We start from the raw sequence: 14,920 nt of genomic DNA on the forward strand, positions 1-14,920 counted from the left end.
AGACAACAAAATTTGCTATTCATGGAGCAGAAGCTTGTTTGTACTATTCATTTGAGTCAAATCCAGTAATGAATTCTGGCTAGTATTGAATATTATTCTGAATTCTAATGATTGGCTTCTACAAATACAGCAGACCCCAATCACAAATAGACAATAATACAATATTTACAAATGTGTACACAGTAAAATTTCATTAAAACCCTGCTAACTAGAAATGTGGGATAATTTGGATGATCTGAGCTTTTCTTTTAGCTAAGATAAAAGACACTCAAGCAGTCTACTAAGGTAACAAGAAGAAAAAAATGGAAAAATCTGCTCTCAAGCATTTTCAGAACTACATAAACAACACTTATTTACATAGGAACAGTTAAATGCTAATTGTAAATATGTGTCAAATATTTATTGAAACAAATCCAATGAAAGACTTTTCCTGGACAATTCTTTTAAAACATACTACATATTGCTACAACTAGCAGTGCAGCAAACATTCGTCTATCTTGCAAAGTATTTGGTAAATCATAATTTATATTTATCTACTCAATTATTCTCAATTACTGAAACCTTATGGATATAATTAGATTGTATTACCCCATATATGTGAGAAATCAAAATAACACATTTACTACATTTAACTAGAGCGTTACAGTCTACCTTATTAACTCAAAACAAAACTGACAAAATAAAAACTAATAATTACAAAGTAAATTTAAAAACTTAATATAGAGTACCTTGAAATATTCTTTTCTAATCTGTTTGCTCCGCCTCCTTTCTTCACTCTGCCAGATTATAGGGTGAGATTCTGGCCACGGTTGTTCATCTATTTGATCCTTCTGATTTTCTAAGGGCTATAATGAGACAATTTATTTTAACTAAATAAAAGAGAACAAAATGATAGATATAATAGTAATTTAATTTCTTCTTACCTGCCAGGTAAGGGGTGATAATGGTGAATTAACTTCATCTGCTGAGACACTAAAAAATTAAAGATGCCTTAATACGTTAAAATATTTAGAATAAATCCTTAAATATATATTATGAACCTTATGATGTTATCTTTTTAAAAACATTGTAAAGAATTTACCCATGTCTACACTTTGGCCTAACAACATAAAACTTAAAGTTGACAGAAATATATTTAAGTTTCTAAAACCTGTTGCTCTACAGGAAATATCAAAATGGGTTTATTCTATGTAGGCCCTATGCATAGGTCTATTCTAAGGAATTCCCAGAAGCTAAAATAAGTGAAATATCTAAAGATATATTGTCAAAGGACAGACAGAATATTTATTATATTAAAATAATTAACAAAGACTAAAAAAAACTAATAATTTCCTTTGTCTAAATGCCAAAGAGCTCAAGCGAGTAGTTATTTTTGCCTACTGAATTACTGATTATGAGATGCAACCTGTTCATTCTAACAAAACAGGGGCTATGAAGGAAATTATTTTCATCTAATTTTTTGTTGTTGAGATAAGGCAGACTATGCATGCTGTTGTTAGATGGCAATTTTGAACAAGGAGTTCCTGTGGAAAAAATATATAAACAAAATGTCCACTGAAGCTGCTATAACTTAACACTATTGTGGAATTTCTGTATAGTGCAATAACGAAAAGAAAATAAAAATTGGATATAAAGATCCAATTTTTAAAATTTATAGAACACATGATTATCCAAGAGAAAAAGACAAAAAATCTATTATTATAAGAGGTAAGGTTACCAGTTAAAGAAAAACATACAAAAGTTAATAGCTTTCCTACATATCAACTATAATGAGTTAAAAGATATATTAGAAAAAAATGCTATTCATAAAAGGAAAGAAAAGTATAAAATACCTAGGAAGAAACTTAACTATACTTCTACAAGACCTACATGAAAAAACTACAAATGTCTAGTAAGAGACTTGAATAACCAAAAGGTTCTTGGATAGATAAGTATTACAGGTATAACTTCTCTTTCAACTTAATTAATAACCGAAATGAACTGTAATAATAATTTTTTTAACTCAAGAAGTATTTTTTGGTTTGTTTTAAACATTTGACAAAGGAGTTCCAAAGTTAATTTGGAAGAATGGATGATCACGAAGAGAAAAGTTATATAATAAAGAGGACTTCTCAACCCTCCTTTCTACTAGCTCCAGAATCTACAGATTTTTCAATGGAAGAGGAGTACAGGACCACGAGTATAATAACTTCTGAAAAAAATGACATTTAAGATCATTGTGAAAGTAATGGCTTATATAACAAGTAGTAGAGAGACACCTGATTGATCACGTGTAAAATATACACTGAAAGAAAGAATAAAAAAGGGGGAGGAGACACAGTGAGAAAAAGGTGGGGGAGGAAGAAAACTAGATTCCTTACCTCATACCAAATATCAAAATGAAAAATTAAAAGATTTAAATATAAAGAAGAAATCACAAAGTATCAGAAAAATACAGGCAGTAATTTTTTAAATATTGGAATAGAGAGAGCCTATGGGACAAACAAAATTAAATACTAACAAATTTGAACACATAAAATGTAAAAACTAGACTTTGCTAGTGGCCAAGATAGACTAACAGTGACCAGATTTATATCCTGACTGAAAAAACTAAAAGAATGGGCAAAATATTTAAAATTATGCCTTCCATGACATTGAATATTAGGCAAAAAATGACATTATCCTTTAGAGATGAGTAAGAAGGTAAATCCCATAATTGAGCCAAGTTGCTGCGTGGAAAGAGTTTCCAGTCCACATCCCAGGAGAAAAAAACTAAGGCAGAGTCTAGCAGGCCCAGAATTCAGGAGACAGAGCTGGAGCCAGGGAGAAAAGGGCAGAGTGAGTTCATAGCACACAGTAACAAACAAAAGGGCAATGCACAGAGAAAGGAAAGAGATCTACAGAGGCATCCTTCAAATTTTCATCTGAGCGTACTGATCATTGAACATGTATGTGAGGAAAATACCCTAGGCAAAAGGATAAAATCACCCTCAAAGATTAGAGGGAATAATTCCCAGATTCTCAGAGGACCAGGAGTAGTACCAGTTCCCACCAGCTAAACTGGAAAACCTCATAATTCACAGGACATCCAGTAGAGAAATGTCTTGCCTCATTAAGGGGACAAATTTATTCCTAGACTAAATGCTGCACTGGTCCCACATAAATAAATTATAAAACCAAGTCCCAAAATATCAAATTATTTCCAAGTAATTTAACCATATCCCAGAACAAAAGTCAAAAATATGTATAATAACACAATATCCACGCTCAAGAATGTAAAGTACACAATGTCTGTCATTTAATCAAAAATTCAACCAAGCAATGTTCAAGAAGCTAAAGGAAAAGACTGAACATGTTAAGTACAGACATAATCAAACTTCTAGAAATAAAAAGTGCAACATCTGAAATTAAAACAAACTGGATGGAATTAACTGCAGATTAGACATTTCACAAGAAATGACTAGCAAACACAAAGACAAAGCAGAAGGACTTGCCAAAACCCAACACAGACAGAAAAATATTAAAGAATGAATAGAACATCAATGTTCCATGGCAAACTTCAAGTGGCCTAATTGGAGTTCCATAATAGAAGAGGTCAAATGATAGAAAACATATCTGAAGAAATAAGGGCCCCAAAATTTCAAATTTCATGAAAATAAACCCACAAATTCAAGAAGCTCAATGAACTCCAAACAAAAGTAACATGAAGAAAACTACACCAAGATATATCACCATCAAATTACTTAAAACGAGTGATAAAAAATGTTATAGACACCCAGGGGAAAAAAGGACACATTAGGCAAAGTAAAACAAAGATAAGAATATTCTCATAGAAAACAGTACAATCCAGAGGATGGTGGAGAAACCTCTTCAAGGTACTCGAAGAAAACTAAAATGTCAAACTAGAATTGTGTATGAGCCAAAATATCTTTCAAAAACGAAGGTGAGCTAGGCATGGTAGCTCATGCCTGTAATCCCAACACGTTGGGAGGCCAAGGAAGGAGGATTCCTTGAGACCGAGAGTTCAAAATCAGCCTGGGCAACATAGTGAGAACCTGTCTCTACAAAAAAAAAAAAATGTTTAAGTTGGCTGGGTGGGATGACACATGCCTGTGGTCCCAGTTACTTGGGAGGCTGAGAGGTGGGAGGATCACTGGAGTGCAGGAGGTCAAAGCTGCAGTGAGCTGTGATGGCGCCACTGCACTCCAGCCTCGGTGACAGAGCAAGATCCTGTTTAAAAAAAAAAAAATTTAAAAAAAGACTTTTTCAGACATAGAAAAGCTAAAAGCATTCAATCAGCAGACCAGTAGTAAAATTATGTTAAAATCTCTCTTTTAGGCAGAAAGAAAATGATGCACATGTAAATATGAATCTACACAAAAAATAAAGGGCACTGGAGATAGTAACTAAGGGATTGAACATATAAAAGACATTATTCTGATTATCTAAATGTTCTTAAGAACAAATAACTGTTTAAAGCATAAATAACAACTTGTTATGGTACACATAACAGATACATAAAAAGTAAAATGTATGACAACACACCAAGGCTAAAAAGGAAAAAAAGTAAGTATACTGTTCTAAGGTTCTCACATGACACACGAAATGGCATAATAGCACTTGAAGATAGACTGTGATAAGCTAAATATCATACTCTAACCCCTAAAAAAACCATTAACATAACAAAAAGTTACAGCAAATAAGCCCACAAAGGAAATAAACAAAAATTTTTAAATATAATTCAAAAGACAACAGAGAAGGAGGAAAAATGAATAAAAAGGATAGAACAGAAAGAAAACATACAGCAAACCTCAAAATATCATTAATTACAAAAACAAATGATTTTTAACATTGCAATTAGAAGGTAGATTGTCAGATTCAATAAAAAGCAGGAAGATACTACCATATGCTAACTATAAGAAATGCGCTTTCTCTACAAAGACACAAATCAGTTAAAAATAAAAGGATGGAGAAACATGCATCATGCTAATACTAAACAAAAGAGAGCTGGACTGACAATATTAATATCGGAAAAGTGGACTTCAGAGCAGAGAATATTATCAAGAATATAAAGAAAAGTCATTTCAGAATGACAGTACAAATTCACCAAGAGGACAATACAATCTTAAACATTTATATATCTAATAATAGAGCTTCAGAATGTATGAAGGAAAAATTATAGAACTGCAAGGAGAAAGATAAATCTACAATTAGTGTTGGAGATTTCAATAACCTTCTCTTACTAACTGATAGAACAAGAAAACAGAAAATAGGTAAGGTATTGAAGATTTAAACAATACTATCAACCAACTTAACATAGTTGACATTATATAAGACTCTAACCAATAACCACAGAATACATTTTTTTCCAAGTTCCTAAAGAACTTTTACCATGATAGGCCATATTCTGGGCCATAAAAATACTCAATATATTTCAACAATAGAAAGTGCTTCTGATTACAACAGATGCAAACAAACAAATTACAAAAGAAGCAATATAGATAGGCAATAAAAACTTGAAATAATACTCATCATCACTAATTTAATCACTGAAGTGAAAAATAAAACATTTTGATATAATTTGTTCTTTTTAGAATGGCAAAGATTAAATAGACTGATAATGTATAGTGTTAACAAGTATGGAAGTAAAGCTATCCATGTGTTACTTGTGGGAATGCAAACATAAAAACTTCTGGAGACAACATATCAAAAGCTTTAAATGTACATTCATGTTTTAATCCATCAATAACATGTCTTTAAGCATTTAGGTTAAGAAAATAATACAAGTGGGCCAGGTGTGTGGTGGCTCACACCTGTAATCCCAGCATTTTGGGAGGCTGAGGCAGGTGAATCACTTGAAGTCAGGAGTTCGAGACCAGCCTGGCCAACATGGTGAAATCTCATCTCCGCGCCACTGCACTCCAGCCTGGGAGACAGAGCAAGACTCTGTCAAAAAAAAAAAAAAAAAAAAAAAAAAAAAAAGAGAGAGAGAGAGAAAGAGAAAGAGAGGAAGGAAGGAGAATGCAAGTGTACAGAATATATAAAGTTCATCAAAATGTATATTTAGATTTAGTAGGTATATAAAACCATCACTATAATATTAAGTGAAAACTGCATATTGTTAAATAGTATACTCAGTATGATCTCATTTTTGTTAACAGAAAGTATGTGAGATTTTTCTAAAGGTGGGGAAGGGGTGGGGTGTGCTCACCCATGTACTGCTGAAAAAAGTCACAGAATTTAAAATATATTCCCATAATTTAATGTGTTTTGATACGTGCAGCAAACCATCAGAGCACATGTATACCTAGTAACAAACCTGCAGATTCTACACATGTATCTCAGAACTTAAAGTATAATTTAAAAAAAGAAAAAAAAGTTAAGGTCATATAATACTTCTTAACACCAGAAAAAGAATACCCACAAAGCTATTTCCCTTTTGAACAAAAAAGGAGGTTAGAATTGAAAAAGGAAGGGCTGAGATACAAAAGAAAGGAAAAATAAGAAAGTCCACAATAGTAATAACTTAGTTCAACAACTAATAACATATGTGACACTTTCTGTGTGCTAATCACCGTCATAAGCAATTTACTACATTAACCCATTTCATCCTTACAGTAACCATGAGGTAGACACTGTTATTATTCGTGTTTTATAGAAGGGGTAAATGTGGCTCAGAGTAAGCTAAATAACTTCCCCAAGAGAATGAAGAAAGAAGTTCTGTTCCTAAATGCAAATGGTGCCAGTGGGGGAATGTACAAGATGAAGCTCTCAAGGTAAACAGAAACCCACCTCAATCTTATGGGTTAAGTTAAATATTTTAAGGTTTATTCTAAAAGTTGTAAAGAGTCATTAGAAGATAATAAATGGGAGTCACAAGTAAGATTTATGTTTCAGAATTATCACTCTTCCATTGTGCAGAAGACAGACTTAAAGCTCGGCAAACCTGAAAAAAAAGAGCTATGTCTGGGGACTGTTGGAATAAGCCAAGCAGAAAAAGACTGGGCCTGAACATTCTCAGAGGATTGACTCAGGAGTTGAGTCTAATCTAAATTCAAACCATCAAAAAGAATAAATAGAAACTTTCAAGGTCTTCTAGTTCTCAGGAATTCATATATGTGGATTTATATCATGTATTCACATAGAAGAATTTAGTAACACCCAATTGAAAAGAAATGAAAACATAAACAGTATCATAGAGAATAAACACAATCAATGATAAAGAAACACATTATTCCTGGCAGGAATAGCAATATAATAAATGTTCACTGAATGAACAAATAAATGATTCTATCATCAAGACAAAAATGCATCTATGAGCAAAAAAGATCAGCATTTTTTATTTTGCTTACATCAAAAGTAAATTTAACTCATGTTCTAAAACATTTCCTATTTAAATTATCTAGTTATATTAAATCTGTATCACTTATTTAATTAAAGCCTATATACAAAAACATCACTGTCAAAGGATCAATACTCATTATAAAATATTAAATGTAAAAATTAAGATATTTTTATACCTCTTTTCACATTCCACAGTTTGTTTTGGCTTGTTTCTCATCACAGAAGTTGAATGATTAAGAATCCTAGAAGTAAATCAACACATTAATTCCCAAATCTATTAAGAATATTACATCACATGATATAAAAAAAATCTCTAAAATAAACTGCATCTGGTCCTTGAAGATCTTTGCTAGAAAATAATATTTAAATATTATTTAGATCAGATGCCCATAAGTGTACTATGTTATAACAAAATGAAGCTCGGCAACTTTTCCATGCATCTTCTTTTATAAACCCTTTCTCAAAGTTTGGATATCTTCTACCCATGCTATTATTGCCCTTTGCATATCTAACTTTTGGCTGAGATAGAAGATAAAGAGATACAGAGGTACCATCGTGACTGATTTATTTTTCCCAGCACAGCAAATGATATGAGGTGTGTTTATGTAATACATAGTTATTTTGCCAAATGAAAAACTTTAATTCTAAATGCAAAATCAGCGCTCCAGTTCAATTCTTTAAAAAAACACAAGTTTCTTAAACTTTTAATAACTAAATAAAACCATTCAAAGAAAACCAAAGAAAGAAAATGATGAACCATTATAAGAGAGAACTATTTCTACATAATGTTACATAATTCTAAGTATTAATCTCAAAGTCAAAAGTAATGAATTACTGTCCTTAACATAAGGAACTATACTTAAGAGTTCTTAATGTTACTATATATAAATATAATTTTCACTTTTAAAATTTAATATAAGTAAAATCTCGGCCTTTTATTCAAAATAAAATCTCCAGACGTCAACTGCCAAAAGAATATAGAAATGGATTTTAAATAAAAGCTATATATTGACTAATAAAATACATAATGAATTAAATATAAGTTGGTAATTACAGAAATATGGTTAGCATAAAGAAACCAAAGTCCATTACGCTGGATTCCTCACTAGCGTGGATCTAGTAGGGCCTCACTAGGAAAAAGTGATAATGAGATGCAAAGGACAAGTATCACACACCAATCAGTGTAGCTTTGGGCCAAACAATTTCAGAATTAAGGACACTTCTTCTTTGTATAGGCATGCATTAAAATTGCCTTAAATTCTTAAATACAGAAAAATTAAGGTAATGAAATATCTAAAACTATTAGGAAAAATATATTTTAAAAGAGTGATTTTTTTTTAAAGAAGAGACCGCAGTAAGTACTACCCTGGGGGAAATTTCAGAATTATTGCAGGGGAGGGGACTCAAACTACAATGGCCTTCACTATGGTAAATTCTAACTCCTTCTCACCACACATTCATTAGCGTTGTGATTACGGTTGTGTATGAGTTATATTGAAACAGAAAAAAAAGTTGAGATCCACTTACCTATACAATATATTTTATGTACTTGAGAATTCACCTATGTAAAATTTTGCTATGTTCATTATTTTATGATTTACTCTGATACCAAAAGTCAAAACAAACATCTATTCTAATTAAACATCTAGATTATTAACATACTTCCCTAATCCAGTTACTAGTACTTATTTTAAGTAAAAGACTATACTATTCAGCTATGTCAACCTGGCCCCATAATACTTGAAGGCTTCCACAAACTCTAGATACCTTGATTCATGTCCTGTTGCTCTGGTCCTCTGGAAGAGTTTATCACTGAATGATGCTCCTACAACTTAAAGGCCTCTGTCTGTATTCATATTTCACATAAATCAACCAAACCAAAAGATGAGAGAAGATGTTTTTGGAGAGACAGGGTAGTCATTTGTAAAGAAAGCAGAAACAAAAGAATACATAGATTTCAAGGACTGAGAGATCTACCTGATTAGTTATAACAAGCTAGAGGTTAACATGATGCTCCTCAAATTGAAATGTTCACATGATCAGGGAAAAATCATAATAAAACAGGTAATGTCCATAATTTCTATAATTCTAAAACAAAAATATAAACTTCCTAAACCTAGTTTTGCTTTCCATGATCCTTAATTATACTTTAATTATAACTTTTCATAATTGCTTTTTGTTATTTAGCTGTATCACATAGTAATTAGAAGCACATCTTTCCACAATAAAGAAAAACTGTCAAGACACACCTAAAAGCAAATAAAGTAATTACTAAAAGGAAAGACACAACAGAAAATACTACAGCGTAAGTTAGCAGGAACAAACATGCAATGGGAACCAGTTAAATGAAGCTATTTACTGCAAAATCACACATATATTTTAATCCTTTCTTTAGAATCGTAACTAAACAAAATTTAAGAAGCCAGCTAAACATCTACTTATTACGCCCCCAAAGAAAATCAGTATAAGAAAAAGAGCAGTAGCCACCTTTTCAACACTAACATAAATGAGTAAGACTCATGGAAATTTGTAAAACTGGCTCAATAATTAATAATACATATCAACTTTTTTGTTTTTCAACAGAATTTCCTTTTTTATTATCAAGTTAATATTAAGAATATTCTAATAGTATCATTTTATTCTCAGTTCCTTCCTTGATTTTTCTTGGTCTAAAAAACATGCTCCCTTTTGTCAATTTTATTTTATTTTGGTAAGAACATTTAACAAGAGATCTACTCTCTTAACAAAATTTTAAGTATACAATACTGTATTGTTAATTATAGGCACAATGTTGTACAGCAGATCCCTAGAACTTACTCATCATGCAACATTATTTTTAAGATAATGATTTTTTTTCAAGACTTGTTTTTATTTCCCAAAATAATAGTGAAGGTAAAATTAGAACTTGATGAATAGCTATTTAAATATAGTCAAAGTCATTGATTCAGAGTGACTTCAATACACTCAGATGCAAGTAGAAATAATAATCCAATATTTTGACAGGGGATGATAAAGACTTTATCAATTAAAAAAAAAAATTCAGGCCCGGCGCGGTGGCTCACGCCTGTAATCCCAGCACTTTGGGAGGCCAAGGCAGGCGGATCACGAGGTCTGGAGATTGAGACCATCCTAGCTAACATGGTGAAACCCCGTCTCTACTAAAAATACAAACAATTAGTCGGGCGTGGTGGCGGGCGCCTGTAGTCCCAGCTACTCGGGAGGCTGAGGCAGGAGAATGGCGTGAACCCGGGAGGCGGAGCTTGCAGTGAACCGAGATCACGCCACTGCACTCCAGCCTGGACGACAGAGTGAGACTGTCTCAAAAAAAAAAAAAAATTCAACAATAAACTGTAAACATAAAGTAGCTTAATCTACACATCTTAATCGGACAAAGTGGAGGCAGTCTTCTAAACAACTAGGCTTCAGACTTTAAAACCTTATGAGTTACCAATTTGATGGTTTATTTGCTGAACTCTTTTCTCACCCTTTTCGAGTATTAATTCTGTACAATATCCTCTTGCTGCTCCCCTAGGATAGTTTCATGTACCAAGTACTGGCATAAAGTTTCTTAAAGAATCAAAGACATTTTAAAAAATAATATGAACTGCCAGGCGTGGTGGCTCACACCTGTAATCCCAGCACTTTGGGAGGCTGAGGCGGGCAGATCACGAGGTCAGCAGTTCGAGACCAGCCTGGCCAACATAGTGAACCCCTGTCTCTACTAAAAATACAAAAATTAGCCAGGCATGCTAGCGCATGCCTGTAGTCCCAGCTACTTGGGAGGCTGAGCCAGGAGAATTGCTTGAACCCAGGAGGTAGAGGTTGTGGTGAGCTGAGATTGCACCACTGCACTCCAGCCTGGGCAACAGAGTGAGACTCCGTCTCAAAAAATATTTTAAAAAAATAAATTAAAAAATTAAAAATATATATGAACTAAGCAAGTGGCAAAACTGCCATAAGGAAATCATCACTGAACTCAATGTAAGCTGTTTTTTAATTACCTCTAGTTTGGGAGAAGATACATGGCTTCAATTAGCTGAGAGCTAACATTGCATTTGTCTTCTACTAGTAGCAAGTTAAAGAACAGTTAAGTAATATACAGTCAAAGTAGCAGTCCTGGATGATATTTCCTGGTAGGCGAGGGTAATCTTAATCCAGTTAAATTATTTTTAATCAAGACTAAAAACAAACAAAATTTACAATAATTATTTTAAAACCTAAAAAGAGATGTTACAACTCCTGGCCTACAATTTTAAATAGCATTTCGATCCCTCACTAATATATTTGGAATATAAGACACAATAATACAGCATGAAAAGGAAAATCCACAACCAGAGAAGGTATAAATTATATCAAATCCACTGCAGGATATATTCTCATATAGGATTACGCTTAGATTTTTGGTCTCATTCAAATTCAAGTATTGTGACAGTAAACTAAAAATTTTAAGTCCCTAAATCTAAAAGATCTAAGCAATAGCAACATATTGTAGAAGGAAGAAAGATTATTTAATAGAAAAAACATTAGATTTAGCATTTAAAAATTCTGAGATCCAGTTTAAGTTCAGGCATTAACAGAATTGGCTAGGGATCTAAAATTCTCCATACGTTATAAATTTTAAAAGTAAAATGTGCTCTTTGGCCGGGCGTGGTGGCTCACGCCTGTAATCCCAGCACTTTGGAAGGCCGAGGCGGGTGGAACCCCTGAGGCCAGGAGTTTCAGACCAGCCTAGCCAACATGGCAAAACCCCGTCTCTACTAAAATACAAAAAAAATAGCCGGGTGTGGTGGCACACACTGGTAATCCCAGCTATTTGGGAGGCCGAGGGATGAGAATGACTTGAACCCAGGAGGCAGAGGCTGCAGTGAGCCAAGACTGTACCACTGCACTCTAGACTGGGCAACAGAGCAAGACTCTGTCTCAAAAAAAAAAAGTGCTCTTTACTTTATGATCATATTATAAATATTTTAATGTCTGCAAAAATTAGACATACTTATCACAACAATGTCACTGTATATTAATATTTAATCTAAAAAGTTCTTATATTAGTATGTACTAACATCTAAAAAGGATGATAAAGAAGAGAATTAGAAAAAGAAATTACTTTTGCATACATCTTGAAGAACAGCAGAAGTTTTTTTTAGGGAGAACATATAATTTTTTAACTAATTTCTCCTACTAGTTTTAAATGTATTGATTTAATTTTCAAGCAGTCAATCAAAAATATTATGTATTTACTATGTATAAGGCACAGTGCTAGATGCTATTTTGTAACTGATTACAAAACTATCACAAAAATAAAACCAATGAAAGATAACTATTCAGTCAATGTTGTACCTAGGCTAGAAAGAATAATTTAAGTCACATGGATAGATGAAAAACTAATATGCTAATAAGAAAATGGAAATACAGAAATATCGTATATGGCAATGTAAAAATCTATAATTATGCACTCAAATGCTATTCCTAATACCACGAGAAAAATGGATATGCCTGTCGGTTTGTTTTTTTTTTTGAGATCTGTCACCCAGGCTGGAGTGCAGTGGCATGATCTTGGCTCACTGCAACCTCTGCCTCTCAGGCTCAAGCGATCTTCCCACCTCAGCCTCCCAAGTGGCTAGGACCACAGGTGCACACCACCATGCCCGGCTAATTTTTTGTATTTTTGGTAGAGACGGGGTTTCGCCATGTTGCCCAGGCTGGTCTTGCACTCCTGAGCTCAAGCGATCCACCCACCTCAGCCTCCCAAAGTACTGGGATTACAGGCATAAACCATGGCACCAGCTAGCTGTGGGTTCTTAAAAAAACAATATTATCTTCCCATAATGATAAATACAATTCTTTCACCTGCTAGGTAGAGGAGACAGAAACTTTTTAAGCTCCACAGAACAGGTGGTGGCTTGCTTCATCAAACCTTTTAAATTACAGGGCAATCAACACTTAAATTATATTGGAGGGGGAAAAACAAACACAGCCTCATAAGTAGCCAATTTTTAAAAGGCCCATTAGAAAGGAATCACAGGAAATGTTGAAAAGATAAACATCACAGAAAAAGCAGACAGAAAGTTACAGCAGAAGAAAAATGTGAACTGCTGATGAAGATACATTCGATATGAAAGGAATAAAGGTTAGTGATTTTCTAGTATGATTTTGTATATCTATAAATGTAGCAACTGTGCAAAAAAGACACTTAGGCAATTTAGCTTATTAGCTATTATATAGATTGCCCCTAAAAAGTGGCCCCTAGAAACCATATATTTGTCATTTGATAAGTTTTAGTTGTATTTTTCAATGTACATTTAAACAAATGCCAGTATATTTAAATTTGAAACTTCCCAAAACATGGTCATATTAACCATAAACATTTATTATTTTGAATAAATGAAATAAAATATTTTACTTATCCATGTTAAATGCACCAAAATTATTCTCTTTTCTCAAAGCAAAAAAAAAAAACCACTCAGATCTTTATCATTTCAAAACTATAAATGTAGTCCTCTCAGTACATGAAGATGGCAATAACAGCTGACCCTCAGCAGCATATGGAACTTTTCCTGCATTAGAAGTGGACATGTCTTGATTTTATTCTCATTCACACAGTACCCTTCTCATTGCCAACAACATGTACTTGAAGAAAGCCTAACCAAAAGATGAGGAAAATGGTCTTTGACCAAGAAACAGACCAAAGTGAGCCAGTGACCCTCAAATCATCATACTGATTTAATCAACTCTTGTAAAATTCAACTCCATTCTAAGGAGTTTAGACGTATGCCAAGTTTGGAATCTGAGTTTTAAAAAGCACGTTATATTCATGACATGTACCTAGAAAAAAAATGCTTACAATGTAAATAATGCTACTGTGAGCTAAAATTAATATCAACAAATAAATCAGTTATTATGATTCAGCACACACACAGGAATAAAAAAGAAATACCTAGGCAATATTAAATATAGTGACTATATATATGAGTACATTCTGTTAGTTGTAAAGGTAATTTTATATTCCCGTCCTAAGTATTTCCTATTGCCTTTTAGTACAGGTTGAGTATCCCTTATTTGAAATGCTTGGGATCCGATTTCAGATTTTTGAATGAGGGATACTCAATCTGTAGTTAGTCCCTTGAGATAGATCTTAAGAGGGCACTATTGTTTACTCAAAACTTCATATACTTTATTTGATAATCTTTAAATAATCAATTTAATGATTATAAAATTTGCCAATTCAAATCTCATTACTGAAAGGAATACCTGTTCTTCTGTTCCTGCTGCAATAACTGAGCAGCTATTTTCCTCAAATCAGTTACTTCCTTCAAATCATCATCCTCTTCCTCCGCCAGTAACTGTTCTTTCTCAAGTCTGAAAGGTGACACAAACATGGTTATCCAAAAAGTAAAGCAGACTACATTTTATGCCAGCTTCCAGAAATAGAAACCATTTTTGTTTTTAACACCATATGAAAGTTAAAATCCTAGGTCCTTCTTTTAAAATGCTAAAATAAGAAATAAGGAAAACTTCTGTGTTCTCTACTCATTATGAAATGTAGCATACTGGCTGTATTAATATAATTAATGACTAACAAATAATAGCAAAGTATATA

The 14,920-nt window shown here is 33.0% G+C and overlaps 1 protein-coding gene across 2 annotated transcripts in view; it reads right to left on the bottom strand.

Moving 5' to 3' along the window:
* Positions 1–14,920, bottom strand: part of LRCH2 (leucine rich repeats and calponin homology domain containing 2) — a 125,797-nt gene that overhangs the window by 40,645 nt on the left and 70,232 nt on the right. For both annotated transcript variants that reach the window (XM_034949510.4, XM_003805417.7), the window contains exons 11-14: positions 14,572–14,679; positions 7,500–7,565; positions 924–972; positions 729–845 (exon numbers count right to left, since the gene is read on the bottom strand). In XM_034949510.4, coding sequence (XP_034805401.1) covers positions 729–845; positions 924–972; positions 7,500–7,565; positions 14,572–14,679 — 340 coding nt within the window. The remainder of the gene's footprint in view (positions 1–728; positions 846–923; positions 973–7,499; positions 7,566–14,571; positions 14,680–14,920) is intronic.

This window comes from Pan paniscus, chromosome X, assembly GCF_029289425.2.
Source record: "Pan paniscus chromosome X, NHGRI_mPanPan1-v2.0_pri, whole genome shotgun sequence".
Taxonomy (NCBI): Eukaryota; Metazoa; Chordata; class Mammalia; order Primates; family Hominidae; genus Pan; species Pan paniscus.